An 18,272-nucleotide genomic window follows, 5' to 3' on the forward strand; every position below is an offset into this window, starting at 1 on the left:
AAATCTTCTAATCCGAAGGAGTGAGACTAGTACAGTCTTTGATTGTACCTACTCTCTCTAGCCATTTTATTTAGCAGCTCATCCCAAGAATATGGACATTTCTTATGAATGTTACTATGAAAATTTCAAGAATGCTAGTAGCATTTTTTTCTTTTTCTTTCTTTTTAAATAAATTAACACATGTTTATTAAAAAAATACTACAGGCTGGGTGTGGTGGCTCACAACTGACTTTGGGAGGCCAAGGCGGGCAGATGGCTTGAGCTCAGGAGTTTGAGACCAGTCTGGGTGACATGGCAAAACCCTGTCTCTACAAAAAATACAAAAATTAGCCAGATGTGGTGGCATGCACCTGTAGTCCCAGCTACTTGGGAGGCTGAAGTGGGAGGATGGCTTGAGCCCGGGAGGCAGGGGTTGCCATGAACGGAGATCACGCCACTGCACTCCAGCCTGGGCGACATAGCCAGACTCTCTCAAAATAATAATAATAGTAATAATAATAATGATATATAACCAGTTATGTTTTTTAACTCAGGAAATGGTAATATAAAATTTATTATAAAGGCTAAATATATCAAATTTCTTAAATGTTCTCCATTAGTATTTTAAGGTTTTTTCCTCCTCTGTAAAACATCTTTACTTATTATAAATACTGTATGTACATAAAGCTAACTTGATGGTAAACAACTTCTGGGCTGATTATTGATAGGTGAAGTAAAATTACCTGAGGGTTTTTTTTTTTGCATGTGTATTAGAAACTTTAAAAAATTTGCATATGTTCTGTCGTTATTTATGCAGATCAGCTAAGTAAGATGCCATTTTCCGTGTTTATAAGAGCTGTTAGCTCAGAAATAAACCTGTTGGTATGCCTTAGAAGGGACCCTCATTCCCCAAATGCTGTTATTTTCTACAAATACCCAAGTATCCTTGCCAGGCTTCATTTCATTCTTCGCATTGTGTGGCTCACCATCCTCCCATTTTTAGATGGGGCTCTTATTAAACCACTCTCTGTGTGTTGAACAATGTGGTTCAGGGACACATTGTTCTACAGAGAGTTTTGCAGCAAACCTGCTTTGCTAATGAATACTTCCTCTTTCCTACATTTGACATGAGGCTTTGGGACAAGGTCACAACACCCCTGTAAGTCCCATATTGTGCGTCAGTCATGGGGCCAAAAATGGATAAAGACTGAAATAGTATATTTTGGATGAAGCCCAGGAAACAAATTATAGTGTTCACTCTGTCTTTAATGGAGTCATTCCTCAACTGTACTGGAAGTCTCAGGTTTATCCTCAGTGTGGCCAGATAGAACTTTCCCTGTTAACAGTGTGTGTGATTAGCCTCGTATAAGGTCTGGAAGAATATGGGTGAGCAGGGCAGAGCCGTGGAGCTCTGCCCTGGTTCCATCTGGACTATGTATTACCGGGCTCAAGGCGCTGGTTGATTCTGCTCAGCTCTGGAAGAGTTACGGAGTTATCAAGCCAGAACTTGGGAGGACTCCTGTGGAATCTACTGGAACACCACAGCAGGATTCACTAGGATTCGGGCACTGGTCAGGAAGTTTTAATGGTCCAGTTATTCAAAGTTGCTGGCTGCCCCCCTCTTCCCTTGCTGTCCACTGTGTGGTCTCCTGCTTAATTCATGCATGTGCATTTCATGTCACCGGTGAGCCCATGAACTTCCCCGGAAACTCATTGTCCTCTAATTCCGTAACAGCTAATCATTAGTGGGGCTTTGCACACAGCGACTTATCTGTAAATGTTGACTGCAGGGCAGAAAGAAAGGCTAAAAGTTCTCAGGAGAATGTTTGCCTATGCATGTATATGCTGGTAATGCTAATAAGTCCCAGCTAGACCTGGCAGTGAGTAAGTTCAGGGGCGTCAATTTAATTTTCTTGCTATTAGTAAAACAAACAGTAGGTGGGATGGGTGGTGAGCTTAAATATCTCTCGCCATTTAAACCATCCATCCCACCTGTGGGTTGTCTGCAGCCTGCTCTTTTGTTGCGGTGGGTCTCCTAATTTGCTTTTCAGTACCTTTCATCTTATCATTGTTCTTGAAGGCACAGCTCTGCAAACCACATAGAGGCCTTTCAACTTCCCCTGCATTTTGTTTTATTCAGCCAATTGACTAGTACTGTCAGCTAATTGGAGTGGAAATGTAAAATGAAAGCTGTATTATTCAGCTGCCAAGCCTCCTCACTTGGCAGGGAGTGGGTGATGCTGGTAATTGTACCAGAAGTGTAATTGCTCTGGGTTCTGCCTCTGGATTTAACAATGAACCCTGGGAGGGTCTTCCTCTGAGACACTTGATACCTGCTTCTTTTCAGTGGCTTCCTGGCAAACAGGCTGGAAGCAAATCGAATGAAGCATTTTTGTGTTGTTAGAGAATACAACCGTGTGTATTTTGCTGACTGCGGGAGTGGATTGCTTGGTCTGAGTACTGAGTCAGTATGTCATGCCCATCAGAACTGGCAGTTAATTTCCTCTTGGTTTGGAATGGGGATGGGATCCACATCCCTGGGGGTGAAGATGCTGAATTCACATGCCAGTTGTGGCCCATGGTGCCAGGGCGTTCTTGGGAAAAATAGCTGATGCAGAACAGAAGCCCATTTTGTAAACTAGTTATGAATGAGGAAAGGTTTACATGTCTGGAAAGAGTTGAGTAGCTTAATGGAAAAATAAGGAAAGTAAAATGTTGATGATTAGTTGATCATTAAAGTTGATCATCTTGGTGGTTTTGGCCCAGGCAGCTTTCTTTTCTTTCTACTTTAATTCATTAATCTAATGACGGTAGTGAACAACACTTTAGGGTAGATTACGTTGGCTTAGTACATGGGAACATATGGTATAGGTACTTCCATTCCTCTTCTCTGTTTTTTTTTTTTTTGAAACGGAGTCTCGCTCTGTCTGAGCGACAGCGGCGCTGTCTGAGCCTGCGCAGACAGCGGTAATCTTTCCCATTTCACTTGCCAAACAGAGCTTCAGAATCCTCCTCAACATAGCACTTCAGATAACTATTTTCAGGGCTGGCATGTGTGATAAAACCTATTTATTATCTCTGACTTAGAAATTAGATTTCTATAATATTACATTTAATATTATATTTCTATAATATTTCTGCTTTGAACCCAAGAAATGGAAATAGAAGCAGCTAAGCAATTCTTATACTCTTCTTGCTTGCCAAGATGAAAGAGGTTGATTGAATAGTGTTGTGTAGTACAGTTTTGTTACTATATTATTATTATTATTTTATATCATGTGGCTTTATGGAAAGCTTCCTCAAACACTTCCAGTGGAGGTAATAGTGGCAGTCCAAGTCAATTAGATCTATTGATCAGTGGCTCAAACCTGGTGAGAGCTGTTCTTCCTGAAACCAGTATCCCTTTTCATTTGAAAGATCGTGGTCCTTGACACCAATCAGTCCTATGTTCAAATCCTGGCTTCACCAGTTGTGTGATAACTGTCCAGACATTCTTTATGTTCTTGTTTTATAAAACAGTAGCGGTAGGGCCGGGTGCAGTGGCTCAAGCCTGTAATCCCAGCACTTTGGGAGGCCGAGACGGGCGGATCACGAGGTCAGGAGATCGAGACCATCCTGGCTAATACGGTGAAACCCCGTCTCTACTAAAAAATACAAAAAACTAGCCGGGCGAGGTGGCGGGCGCCTGTAGTCCCAGCTACTCGGGAGGCTGAGCCAGGAGAATGGCGCAAACCCGGGAGGCGGAGCTTGCAGTGAGCTGAGATCTGGCCACTGCACTCCAGCCTGGGCAACAGAGCAAGACTCCGTCTCAAAAAAAAAAAAAAAAACAGTAGCGATAATAACTACTTCATAGTAGTTTTATGAGGATTCAATGTCACATATAAATACACATGTATATGTATGTATGCAATACGTCTATGTATGTCATATGTATATTACACCAATAATATACATGTGTATATATGTGTATGTAATAATCGCTCAGTAAATAGTAGCTATGAGGATGTGTGTGGGCATATAACTTTTGTTTTTTGAGGCAGAGTTCCACTTTGTTCCCCAGACTGGAGTGCAGTAGTGCGATCACGGCTCACTGCAGCCTCGACTTCCCAGTCTCAAGCAATCCCCCCACCTCAGCTTCCCATGTAGCTGGGACTGCAGGTGCGTACCACCGCACCCAGCTAATTGTTTATTTTTTGTCGAGATAGTGTCTCACTATGTTGCCCAGGCTGGTCTCAAACTCCCGGGACCAAGTGATCCTCCTGCCTCAGCGTCCCAAAGTGCTGAGATTACAGGCATGAGCCACTGTGCCTGGCTGGCATACAACTTTTGTGATGACATTTTAAAATGTGGCTTGGGAGATTTTTGTGTTTGATTTTTAAAAAGCAGTGTCTCTGTGGAGATCATATTTTGAAAGGTACTCTTTCTAACTTGTTTGCACATTAGTAGTGGTCATATACTGAAATACACACAAAGGAAGAAATCCAGTGCATGATAAATTGCTTTACAAATTCCATGTGAGGGTGTACATTGATGACCTCTCTGAGAAACAGGTCATACAAGATGTGTCTGGAGCACAGGAAAGGTCTAAGGATGGATGTCTGAGAGCCTCTGTTCTACCCTGTGAGTGCTGAGCATGGTGCTAAGGAATCTCAGATGTGTTATCTGATATATCCCCATGACATTCCTCTAGGATTGATTTTGTTATTTTTGTTCTTTTTAAGAAAAAGAAAATGGAGGCTTGGTCAAGATACTTACCTTGCTTATGGTTCTGGAATTGTTAAGTTGGGGAACTACATTTGAACTCAGTTACCTGAGTTTGTAATCCATCTCAGGATTATGGACCACGTGGGCTAATCTCTAAATTTCATGGAGGAGGAACCTGAAGCCCAGGGAGGTGGTTTATCTGGTTTACCCAGCTTGGTAAAGGCAGAATCTGGGCCAGAATCCAGGTTCTGACTCCTGGTCCACGGCTCTTCTTCTATACTATGTTCCCTCTCTAATTATTTATTTTACTTTGTTCCTTAATTGTTTCAGAAGTCTTGCTTCTTTAACTATATTTCCGGATCAAGAGCAGATGTAAAGGACCAGGTTGTAGTCTTCTGTATCTGGGTTAGATTTTATTCGTCTATATCTTCCACATTGCTTACCACGTGATAGATCCTCAGTAAATTCTTGATGCCTTGAATTCTTCAAGAATTTAGAGTCTAAAATTCTATTTTGAATGAGGCATAAATATATACAAATACACATATTGGGGTTTATTCTTTAAGACATTCAGTTCATACTTGATAATAATGGCTCTCCATGTTACTGAATCCACTGCTTTGCCTTTATCCAGTCTGACAATTTTTATCTTTTAACATGTTCCTGCATTGTAATTATTGAGTAGGTTTATATGTACCTTACTATTTGCTTTCTATTTGTTACTCCTATTCTGTATATTTTCCCCTTTCTTTTTGTCTTTGAATCAATCCATTATTTTTTAAATATTTCAGTTTATTATTCTTAGCTTGTTAGTTAAACACACTTTTACTATTCCTTTAGTGGTTACCCTGGATATTACAACATGTGTGAATCATTTTATTTACCTCTTCTCAGCCATTACTATAACCTTTGAATTCTCCGTTTTTTCATCTATCTCCTATCTTGTGTGTTTTTATGCGTTTTGTGTTTACACATATGTTAAATCCCAACAGATACTATTATTTTCGTTTTGTATAGTTATTACTTAGATCTGCCTATATATTTACCCTATTATTCTAAATTTCTTCCTACATTACTGTGTTTCTATTTAGGGTCTTTTTCTTATTGCCTGGAGAACTTCCTTTCATATTGTTTTAGTTTGCGTCTGAAGGTGAAAAATTCTCACTGGTTTTATTAATTTAAAACATTTTTATTTCATTTTCATTCTTGAAAGGTGTTTGTGCTGGGTATAGAATTCTAAGTGATTGTTTTCATTCAGCAATTTAAAGATTTGTCTTCTGAGTTCCATCTTTTTTTTTTTTTAATGTGTGTGGAGAAGTTACTATCAGTTTTGGCATTCTTATTTGAAAATAATTTCCTACCCCTCTGTGGCTTTAAAGAGTTTTCTCTTTGCTGTTCGTTTTTAGCAGTCTTATTCTGAAGTGCTTAGGTGTTGTTTTCTTTATTATTCTGATCGATATTCATAGCAATTCTTGAATTTATGGCTTGATATTTTTCTTCAGTTTTAGAAAATTCTTGACCATATTTTAAAAAAATTTTGTTTCCACCCATTTCTGTAATTTTGTCTTTAGAACTCAATCACTCATTTGTTAAACCTTGTAATGTGTTCCGTGTGTCACTAATTCTGTTTTCTGTGTTTTTTATCCTTTTGTTTTTTTCTGCTTCAGTTTAGATATTTTGTATTGACTTATATTCTTGTTTTCTTTAGGTACAGCCAGTCTGCCATTAAGCAAAATTAATTTTATTTGTTTGACTTTCCATGTTCTAGGATTTCCATTTAATTATGTTTGTAGATACTAGTTATCTGTGGAAATACTAGTAGTTATTGAACATGTTTCAAGATATGTATCTATTGTCTTTCATTATCTTTATTAATTTCTGAATAAAATAGAGTACAGTCTTTCCTTGACTAGTTAAGTCCCTGGATAATTCAGTGTATATTATTACATTATGATAAAGTGCTTTGGGTTTATGTGTAAAATAGAGTTAGGATATATAATCAGATTTTTCACTGACATGCATGTCTGGACATTTGAAAGTCATGTGAAAGTGGGACAGTTTTTCTTGGTGCAGTTATGTCTTACTCCTATGACATCCAGCATTTAGGACCCCTGTTCATTAAATGCTAGAATCACCTCTAAACCAGCAGTCTTCAAAGCAAATTTTTAAATGCCTCTTGAGATGGTATAGCCTCATGTAGGTGACTTGGTTAATGTTACATCATGGGGCTGAGTCACTGGCAATGAAACCTTGCACTCAGGGCCTCTGCCAGGTTTAGAAACACATTTAGTAGGATGTGGCTTTAACCTAATTGAATGTGAGTGTTAGTACAACTCTCAACCATTTAGTGGATGGTCAGTTTAACTGGCCAAGGGGCTGGCTAGAAGAAGACTTAGGGATTGAGAACATGCAGCAGAGCTTCAAATGATATGACACAGCTGTGGCATGCCAGATCACAATAGCATTGGCCTGGCATTCAGTCAGAAGTAGAGAAACTCTTTTAGAGCAAAGGTCTTGACTGAGATATTAATCTAGAAGGCAAGATCTCAAACAGCATAGGTTGAAGATGGCCATTGCAGCAGCAAAGATTTTCAAGGGCAGTATGTTGAACTGAATGCTGTCATCCATGTATCCGACTTTTCAGCAATGACATCACAAAATAGTTAGCAATTCTCTAAATTTGAGAATATTTGCCCATCTATCCATCCATCAACTCATTCAAAAACATTAAGTGCCTGCTGTGGTTTAGTCACTACAAGAATACAAAGCTACCTATATATAAATAAATTGTCCCTACTCTTAGGAAGGGAGAGAGACAAGTCAAAAACTAATTATAAAATGAATGATAATGATCTAGTGGAGGAAGATGCCAAGAAAATAAATAATTTTAATATGAGAGATAACGGTATAGCTATAATTTAATTTCATGTGCAAACATTTTGAATGTTTACTTTTTTCTGCCCATTTGCCTTAGGAATATGAAATGAAGTCTCTGGGAGCTAAATTAATAGAGAAAGAAGGAAATTATAAGGCCGAGGTGGGTGGATCATGAGTTCAGGAGATTGAGACCATCCAGGCTAACACAGCGAAACCCCGTCTCTACTAAAAATACAAAAAGTTAGCCAGGTGTGCTGGCAGGCGCCTGTAGTCCCAGCTACTTGGGAGGCTGAGGCAGGAGAATGGCATGAACCTGGGAGGGGGAACTTGCAGTGAGCTGAGATCACACCACTGCACTCCAGCCTTGGATGACAAAGCGAGACTCTGTCTCAAAAAAAAAAAAAAAAAAAAAATTATAAGCTTAAGCTACAGTAAAGTCTCCCTAATATCTGGATTACTTAAAGTGGAAAGATGAGGCAGATGTTTTACTCATGGTGGAACTTCTGTGGTTAACATCTCTGAGAATTTATAATGGTTAATCTGTCACTGGGGTTCTCTTAGATCAGGCTCTCACTATTACAGGATTATGTTACAACAAGTGGAAAACTGGGTGTAAAAAATAGAACAGTTACAGAACTGAACCTGTATTTCTATTGCTTCAGAATTTGGAATGAAGAGGAGCACATTCTCTGGGTATTTTATTCTATATTTTGAAGATATCCTATTTTGTGTGTGTATGTGTGTGTACCACTCTAGAAGTACAGTTTCTATAGCACTCAGTAGTGGAATATGTACCAACATTTAAGCAATGGAAAAGTTTTCTTCTTCTTATCTTGGAAACTGGAAATTCCAGCAGGGATTTTCTATAGGTCTAAATGCTACACCTACTCCCTCTGTCACAGAAAATACCATGATCGACAGGCTTAGATTGTGGCAAGTGACCAAGCTCATAGCTAACATTTATTGAGTACTTCCTAAGGACAAGTCACTGTGCTGATACAAGTACATTAGCTTATTTCATCTTTATTGTCACCTGATTGGGTCCAATCTTACTCTTAGTTTGCATATTAGGAAACAGAGACTCAGAAAAGCTAAGAGATTTGTGCAAGGTCCTAAAGCTAAGAAGTAAATGAACTTATTCTACCATGTTAGCATTGCTACCTGACTTAGTGTGGTGTGTAACCTATGTTCATAAACCAAGCCTGTGGGTATGGAGGTGGGTTTGGTGGGAAAACATAAGCCTTAAAATCAAATGGACACTGGCTGAAATATAGGCATTAATATCATCAGTTACAAGCTTTGGGATATTACTTAACCTCTCTGAACCTTGGTTTCCTTGTCTGTAAAATGGAGATGATAAAATCTATCTCAAAGGTTTTAGGAAGAAATAAAAATGTGAAAATGCCAAAGAATCTGGAAACCAGAGGTGCCCTCTTTGTCCTTGTTTGTTTTTTTTTTTCCTATGTAAAACAAAACTGAGAGGACTAAGCCTGGCTTTGTGGAAGCAGGTGGAGCTTTGAGACATGAGGTAGGGGAATATTTACTAAGTGAAGGAGGCAGAAAAGGCCAATCTGAGGAAGTGATATTTCAACTAAGACCCTGAGGATGTGTGCAAGTTAGATTAAGAAGGGTGGGAGTATGCTGTTGCAGGCATGCGAACGTACTGGGCAAGTAAGTCACTTAAGCATCACAGTCCCTTTATCTGTAAATGCAGGTAGCACTGCCCTAGTATGTCCTGCCTGGGTAGTCTGTTAAAGTCAGAGAGTAGAAGTAAGAGACATTTGAAATGATAAGACTGCTATACAATATAAGGCATTGTTATTGATATTATATGATAACAGCACAGAATTTAAAAAAAAAAAAAAAGGTTGGGTTTGAATCCCAGATCTAGCCGCTCCTATTAATAGCTGAGCTCTGGACAATTCACTCTGCCTTTTCACACCTCATTCCCTCATTTATAAAATCCGAGTCATGATGTCAGTTTCACAGGACGCTGTGAGAAGTGGTACCATCATGAGTATGTGGAGGACCTGGGAAGCACTTGGAGGTAGCTTGTCCCTTTCTTTCCATCTCCCTGCCTCCACCCTTGGTACTACACTGTTCTAAGACTTCTCTACCAAAGCATGATGCTAACTTACTATGCTGTTCAGGGTCTCTTGCACAAAGACATTTTTAAGCTATAATTAGCAGCAATCTTTTCATCTGTAATTCACGCTGTTGTTTCTGTATACAAGTTGATACTCTTAGAGCCATGCCTTCAGGTTTATCATTTTAAGACAGCTGGAGGAGGAGATCAGGTACAAGCTAATCATGCCAGGATGCTGAAATGGGAAACTACTTAGGTTTTTGATGTGTAAAACAAGAAACTTCTTAAGGGGGTATTATATGAAACAAGCCTTTGAAAGAGGTCTCAAACAGGAAGTGGATCACAATTTTGTTTTTTAATTAACCTGTATTTGCTCCTCCTGAAAGGAGAGAATTTAATGTAAATACAAAGTCTCACATCTTTTCTTAACGATGAGTGTACTCTGCTCCTTTTTATTTGGGACAGAATGAGGAGCTTTACATGAACTTTAAATTGAGAACAAATAGAAAAGGTATTGTTTATCAAAGCTGTCTGAAGAAGGGCACTGGGGGAAAGAATTGCACTCTAAAATAACTTTATGAAAGTTATTCATTCGTTTCTTTATGGTTCCCTGACAAACAAGGACCATTATTTCTGTGCCCAAATGGGAGCTGGGTCAAAGAACCCTTTTTTATAGATTATCTTTCCTGAAAACCAGACTTGTCAGGAAAATGAACCTCCAGAAATGAAGACATGAGACTTAGTTGAATACTGCGTCCTGTTCGCTGCTTTGAAGGGCAAGTAGGAAACACTGTTAATTTTCAAAACTTTTGCTAAGTACAAGAAGGTTTGGGGATAGCTCAGGAAATTTAGATAAATTGCTACTGTTATGTATTTGCTAAGTGGTTTTTATTTAAATTCTCTCCCCCATGACAGTTCAACTCCGTAGACCAGAGTTCATCTATCTATAGTAAGTAGGCTGGGAAAAAAAGCATAACATTTTTGTTTTTTACCTTATATTTTATTTTATTATTATCATTTTTTGAGATGGAGTCTCACACTGTTGCCAGTGCTGGAGTGTAGTGGCACGAACTCGGCTCACTGCAACCTCCGCCTCCCAGGTTCAAACGAGTCTCCTGCCTCAGCCTTCTGAGTAGCTGGGATAACAGGCACCTGCCACCACGCCCAGCAATTTTGTTTCTATTTTTAGTGGAGATGGGGTTTCACCATGTTAGCCAGGCTGGTCTCAGACTCCTGACCTCGTGATTCACCCTCTTTGGTCTCCCAAAGGGCTGGGATTACAAGCGTGAGCCACCATGCCTGGGCACCTTATATTGTAAAAGTAACTCCAAAAGATCACATAAATTATATATATAAAAATTATATATCTTTGTTGTTGAAAAATGGAAAATACAGATAAGGATAAAGGAAAACAAAAAATCATCTGGAACTTACACACAGAGTTATCTACCCCTCACTTACGGGTTTATATAATTCCACAGTTTGTTTCTATGCACATAGATATATTTTTGTCACAAAAATATTATATTCTACATACTGTTTTGTAATTTGAAAACACAGCTTTTGGGGAGCTTTATACTTTCTTTCTCACTTTTAGTCTAAGAAGCCAAGGGAATTTAAAATGAGATGAATTAATCAATAATTAAAGTAGGGTTATTACACCATTTAGATGAAAGAAAATTTATGTTGACAGTTGATATACTGCTCTTTAGAATTCTATAAATAATTCTCCCCCCCCCCCCAGAAATTTGAGTACTGATTAAGGATATATTTATTGTTTATTTTTAGCACTAATCAAATATTCAGTAAATACTTACCCAAGTGAAACAAGTTTTTTTTTAAAGCACCTTGCTATTACTTTGAAGTATTTGGGGATGGAGGCATTTTATTATCTGCAAGAACATTTTATTCATATATTATTAAAAATATTAAAAGCTGTTTACAATTATATTTTGATTGCTTTTTAGGCTTGTCATAATCTAATCCTTATCTATCTTCTAGTGAAAAGCTATTTTAAGAGTATTTCTTTTGCTGAGTGTGTGTTAGATTGGAAAGGAGGACTTTAAAGTGTCGGAATTGCAATAGCAACGTGGAAAATCTGTAAAACTTAGTTTACAATGTTATTACTTTGGATTTTATGGCTTTATCCAAAGTTCTAGCTATTGAGGAACTCTAGCTTCCCTGCTTTCATAAAGCAACTTTATGTGACCATATAATTGATTTCTAAAGATTTAGACCTGAAAAACATGGCCATGTGTCCAGGCCTTGGTAAAGAACTCATTTTACTTAAAATTAACCATAATACATTATTTAGTTTCATGGAGATATTAATACAAGGAAGTTTTTTTTTTTGAGATGGAGTGTTGCTCTGTCACCCAGGCTGGAGTGCAGTGATGCGATCTCGGCTCACTGAAAGCTCTGCCTCCTGGGTTCATGCCATTCTCCTGCCTCAGCCTCCCAAGTAGCTGGGACCCACAGGCTCCCGCCACCATGCCCGGCTAATATTTTGTGTTTTTAGTAGAGACGGGGTTTCATCGTGTTAGCCAGGATGGTCTCGATCTCCTGACCTCATGATCCGCCCGCCTCGGCCTCCCAAAGTGCTGGGATTACAGGCGTGAGCCACCGCGCCCAGCCAATACAAGGAAGATTTTTGATAGGTCCAACACCTAGATGAAGAAAATTTTTCTTTAAACATAGTTTGACATCAATGGAGTAATGACATTCAACGTTATAAAGATTTTGTAGTGACATCATTTAAACATTGTTTTCTCAAGCTCTCACAACCTAACTGGAGTATCTCAATTCTTATGAATAGATAAGGTATTATCTATTGTGTGCAGGTAAACAAACTCAGGGTTGATTATTAATTAATTCAGCCAACATTCAGAAACTGTGCTAAGTGAATTTTGAGATATACAAAGAGGAATCAAATGAGATCTCCTTGCTTGAAGAGTCATAGTCTGCTGGGAAGACAGATATGTAAACATATCAGGAAGGCTTCCTAAGCCCAGATACATTTAAACTTTGAATTAACATAAAGAAAAAGTGTGGTTTTGTGAATGAAAGTGAACAACCTACTCCATGTTCTTACAAGATACTGTTTACAGTTTAGGAAGCCAAGTCTAGTGACTGAGGACTGCTTAAACGTATAGTGGACTGCTTTGGGTGTCACTGTCAAAATAATGGAAGTGCAGAGAAGAACTTCACCTCAAGAAGTAAGAATGTTGCATCTGGAGAGAATAAATATGACTGGCACTTAGAGTCATACGAAGTTTAAAGGAATACATATAAGCTGGCGTGGCCAACCAATGTCTAGGTCAAAGACATGGCTCATGACTATGCCAGCTTAGAGAGACAGAGACTTTTTGAATTTCCCAAGTAGTCTTGAAAACTCAACCTATAGATTCATTTCTCTCTTATTCAGCAATGTTCTGGATCCTCTAAATGCTAGGGTCCTAATTAAGTAATGATTTCTCTCTGCTAGGTTTTACTTATGTAGACTGGAATGAGAAGATGGGAAAGTCAAAGTACTTACAGGACTGTTTTCCCTTTGAGAAAATGAAATAGTTAGAAGACATTGCTGAATGCCTGTGACATAATAGAAAACATTTGGATTAAAAATAAATTACATTTAATGATCCCTTAAGAAGTGCCAGACACCGTTGACTTATCTTTAAATACAGCATCTCCTTTGATGCTTTCAATAAACTTATTGAATATGTACTTTCTCATTTCTATTTTACAAATGAGGAACCTGGGCATGGACGTGTTAACTCAATAACAGACTCAGTTAATAAATGGTGTCACCAGGATTCAAACCTGGTCAGTCCGTCTCCAGAGCCTGAGTCCTTAGGTCTTCTAAGAACTCTGTGAACTTGGGCAACTGGTTCAATCTCGCTCATCCTGTTTTCTCATCTGTAAAATCAGAATCATAATAATAGTGTCAGTTTCATAGGGTTGACATGTATGTAAGGGCTTTGTGTAGCATTGACTACAGATACTTTCTCCAGCTTTGCAGGAAGATGGCAGAGGTGGGAAAAGCCACCCTCCCTCTATTCCACAATTGTCCCTGTGATCAGCACTTCCTGCTCCCAGAGTGGGGAGCGTAAGTAACTGATCAATAAATAGTAGCTGCTGGTTTTGTGAAGTTGTCATTTTTATTTAATCTGTATCCTGAAACCAAGATTGTTTTCTTGAAATCAGCAGGAAACATACTACATTGTGCTTGGGAATAAAATTTGTTTTTCCTCACCTTCTTGTCCTTGCTCTTTGGGTTTAGAGTAGACTGTAGTTGTCACACTATTGCCAAATTTGAAGAATGTGCTATAGCAATAAAAAGAAAGAAATTCAGAGGTATTCTAAGCCAAGTTCTGGTGCTTTTCTGCTTCGATTCAGTATTTTTGTAAACCAGACATTGGGAATGTAATCTCATCTCAGATAGATTATATATTTCCTAAATGACTTTGGAGAGGCCCCAGAGTTTGAAGCACATTCCCCGAGAGGTTATGAATTTAGCTAGCATTTCTTGACTTTAAAGGATGATTTTATTTTTTGCTTGGAAATGTTGTGCATATCCATGTAAATCTACACCAATGTTGGTATATTAGTCTTGGTTCTCCAGAGAATCGATAATATATACATATATGTCCTATTGGATACCTCTCTAAGACAGAGGGAGAGAGATTTATTTTAAGGAATTGGCTCATGCGATTGTTGGGACTGGCAAGTTCAAACTGTATTATAGAGCAGATCAGCAGGCTGGAAACTTGGGCAGAAATGCTATATTTTAGTCTTGAGGCTGAATTCCCTTTTTTTTCCAGGAAACCTCAGTTTGTGTGGTTAAGGTCACTAACTGATTGGATGAGTGCACCCGTATTACAGAGGGTCATCTCCTTTGCTTAAAAGTCAGCCGATTGTTCATGGTACTCTCCTCAACAAAGTACCTTCACAGCAACGTTGAGACTAGTGTTTGACCAAAGAAGTGGGCACCATAGCCTAGCTAAGCTGGCATATGAAATGAATCATCACATTTGGTTTTTGCCATTTTGTGTGAAAATGTCCATTGCTAGCATCCACCAGTTTCTAGCTCATCTCAGCTCTAATTGAATGCTGGTGTTCTCAGGACTCTGTCAGGAGCTTGGAAACTTATCTTACTCTTCCCTAAAGTATTTTAGTCGGACTTCAACTACTGGTTGACTGAGGAAAACAGGGTGAGAAAGTTGAGAAAGGAGGGAACAGGTCTTCATTAAGCAACTTAGGAACTATGAACTCTTGCTTCCTAAGGATCTGTAGTGTGCCAGGCCAAGGAGCGTTCCCACTTCAGGCACCCACAGTCTGGTCCAGTAAGGCTAACAGGAATATAAATGAGTGCAATAAAGTGTGACAGGGCCGGGTGCAGTGGCTCATGCCTGCAGGCTCAGTATTTTGGGAATCTGAGGTAGGCAGATTGCTTGAGCCTAGGAGTTTGTCACCAGCCTGGTCAACATGGTGAACCTGTCTTTACAAAAAATACAAAATTTTTCTGGGTGTGGTGGTGCATGCCTGTAGTCCCAGCTACTTGGGAGGCTGAGGTGGGAAGATCACTTGAGCCTGGGAGATTGAGGCTGCAGTGAGCTGTGATCATGCCATCGCACTTCAGCCTGGTGACACAGTGAGACCCTGTTACAAAACAAAACAAAACAAAACAACTGTATAATAGTGCATGCAGGAAAAAGTGAGGTCACAGAGGGCTAGTGAAGAGCTATACCTGAATGGCAGTTAAGGGTTAGGAATGATTCATCTCTGAGGTGTTGAGACTAAGAAGAAGCTTTTTGGTTGCAAACTCTTCTCAGGAAAAGTCAGGGAAGAGTAGGAATCCAGGGGAGAATGAGATATGAGACCAGGAAAGAGGAGGCTGGGGTTGTCCAATAGTGTTGACCAAGTTGTCAAGGCCGGGGAGACAGGGTCAGCTTATGGGGTCTGTATTTTATCTCATCAGAGGTAAAGATGAGCCATGAAATAGTTGTATTTATTTATTTATTTTTTGGCTTTGAGGGTTTTTTAAATTTTTTTTTTCCAATAGAGTTTTTGGGAACAGGTGGTGTTTACATGGAGACGTACTTTAGTGATGATTTCTGAGATTTTGGTGCACCCATCATCTGAGCAGTGTATACTTTTAAACCGGAGAATAACATGGACAGCACTCTTCAAAAAGATTTAGTGTTTGAAATTTAGCCAAATAGTATGGCTGCTTTCAATTCTAATAGGAATTTGGGTTAGGAAATCTCTGGGAAAATGAATCTGAGGACAGTCCATGGGATCTTTAGTGTTTCAATTTGAAGTCATCAGAGCAGCCTTTCAATGGACCCAGAAACAGGTTTCTGTGGAAGCTATGAGATAGTTGGTTTCAAAGTTACTTCAAAATGGGCATAACTGAAATGTGGATTCAGCATGAGGGAAGATGAGAAATAGGGAAGCAATTTCTGGAACCCTTAACGGAGCCAGGGTTCACTTTTCTGTTTGCGACCATTGTTTTCCTTTCCAATTTGTGACGTAATAACATAGTAACATTAACTTATGTTTATTTAATTCTCTCATGTTCATGACCCCAAATAATTTGTGAGATCCTTGTGGATACTGCCCACACTTATGCTTCATTTATACCTCAATATGCCCAGCACCCAGCCAGGCACAAATAGTCACACATACATGTGTTGGTGCATCTGTCTTTAAAAATCCAACTGCTTAACTCAAATCCTCGTTTCTGATGAATGTTAAGACGATGAAGTAGCAAAGAGCTGAAAAATGAAGCCTGTGGTGCTTATAGTATCTAGTGGTGAATACTGCTTTTAGGATGCTGGTTGGGGCTAGTCCAAAGTGTCATTTTCCTTTAAACCTGCTCCAATGGTTTCTGCTAGTTAACAGCAAAGCGAAACTTCAAGTCAGGGAGCAACTTGTCCTCCTATGGTTTCAGGTCAATCGATGGTTTTTACTCTGGGTATCGACAGCTCTCTGCCGCATCCCCTTGTCTTTGGCTACGTGGGTTGACTGTTGTGAAATGGATTATACTGATTATATTGCCTCGTGGGGTTTAATAAGTGCCCAGCAAGTACTGTGTGTGGTGTGCCTGTGACTTTTCTTTGTCTTTTAATTGTCCAGGATGTGGGACTATTGTTGCTGCTGCTTTTGTGTGCTCATGCCTTGACTGATCAGTTTTTAAGTCAGAGCTTATGCCTCTTTGCAGGATGCCACAATTTGGAAGCCCGATTCATGCCAGAACTGCCGTTGCCATGGTGATATCGTTATCTGCAAACCTGCTGTTTGCAGAAACCCTCAATGTGCCTTTGAGAAGGTACGGTATCCTAATTGTGTCCTAAATGTATTGGTAAAGTCAGTGAAGGGTTAGGTTTTTGGATCATTTCAGACATCTGTTTTTGACATTTATTCTAATCTCTAATTGGAAGCTTAATGAAATGCAGAAGAGAATTTTAACGTACTGCATCTAAGAATATCCTAATTTCCAGAATTTTAATGTATCACATCTAAGAACATCCCAATTTCCATTTATTGGGCATTTACTCTGGGCCAGGGACTTGGCTTAAGGTCTTAATAATGTTATCCAATTTAATATTATGTGGGGTAGGTATCTTTATCCCCACTTTATAGATGAGGAAAGTGAAGCCTGGAGATTTTAAGCAACTTAACCATGATCATGCAATTAATAAACTGCTGACTAGAGATTTTTACCTTGAGTCTGATGCCAAAGCTACTAGCATTAACTGCAGCATGCATGAACCATCGAATGGATTGAAAGTCAGAACTGAGTTATTGAAAAAGATCTTCTAAAAATATCATTTGGGTCTGCCACTGATTGTATTATTATGCTACCACTGGGCTCCCTAGGAACATAAGCACATCTTTGACTCAATAAATCTCTTTGTATTTGACCAAGTCTGTGACTGGTATTTCCTCCCTTCCCTTCTGTTAAAAATTTTCAGTTTTTTTCTGACTACACATCTATTCTGTTAGAATAATACTTTTTCTAGTTGCTGACTCTTTTCTTTTTAAAGTGAACCTATTTTTTAAAAAAGCTTAAGCTTTAAATTTGAACTTTTGAAACTCCCAGGACAAGACCAATTATTTTATTCATAAAGCATTCTGTCAATTTAAAGTTTATTTTTCTAGTTTTCGGCTCCTTCCAATAATTAATCTTGAGTCTTTATGCCATCTAATGCTAATAAGTTTCTGTTTGTACCTGACATTGGAGCGAAGGTATGCCTTTAAGGGTATTCCTTCATTTCTGCATGAATGTATTCCTGAGAAGCTGGGAATATTTTAAGTATTGGCATATTTGATAAGATTTTATTGTATGTTATGGAGCTTTATGTTTATAGTGTAAATATTCCCTAAAAAAATCACTATTTGGTTTGCTAATAAGTAAGTCAAGTCACAATCTGAGCTGGTGGCAAAAACGCCATGAAAAATGCCCTTCCCCACTTCATGTGAAGAATTGTGTTATCATGGAAGAAGCCTTGAACTACATGTTAGAAGACATAGATTACATTGCTGAAATCTAAACATGCTCTATATCAGGGGTTAGCAGACTAAATCTGGCCCACTGCCTGTTTTTGTACAGTTTATGATCTAA

General features: G+C 38.8%; 1 protein-coding gene across 4 annotated transcripts in view; it reads left to right on the forward strand.

Moving 5' to 3' along the window:
- Positions 1-18,272, forward strand: part of FRAS1 (Fraser extracellular matrix complex subunit 1) — a 453,697-nt gene that overhangs the window by 136,802 nt on the left and 298,623 nt on the right. For all 4 annotated transcript variants that reach the window (XM_031664538.1, XM_031664536.1, XM_031664537.1 and 1 more), the window contains exon 3: positions 16,869-16,976. In XM_031664538.1, coding sequence (XP_031520398.1) covers positions 16,869-16,976 — 108 coding nt within the window. The remainder of the gene's footprint in view (positions 1-16,868; positions 16,977-18,272) is intronic.

This window comes from Papio anubis, chromosome 3 (assembly GCF_008728515.1).
Source record: "Papio anubis isolate 15944 chromosome 3, Panubis1.0, whole genome shotgun sequence".
Taxonomy (NCBI): domain Eukaryota; kingdom Metazoa; phylum Chordata; class Mammalia; order Primates; family Cercopithecidae; genus Papio; species Papio anubis.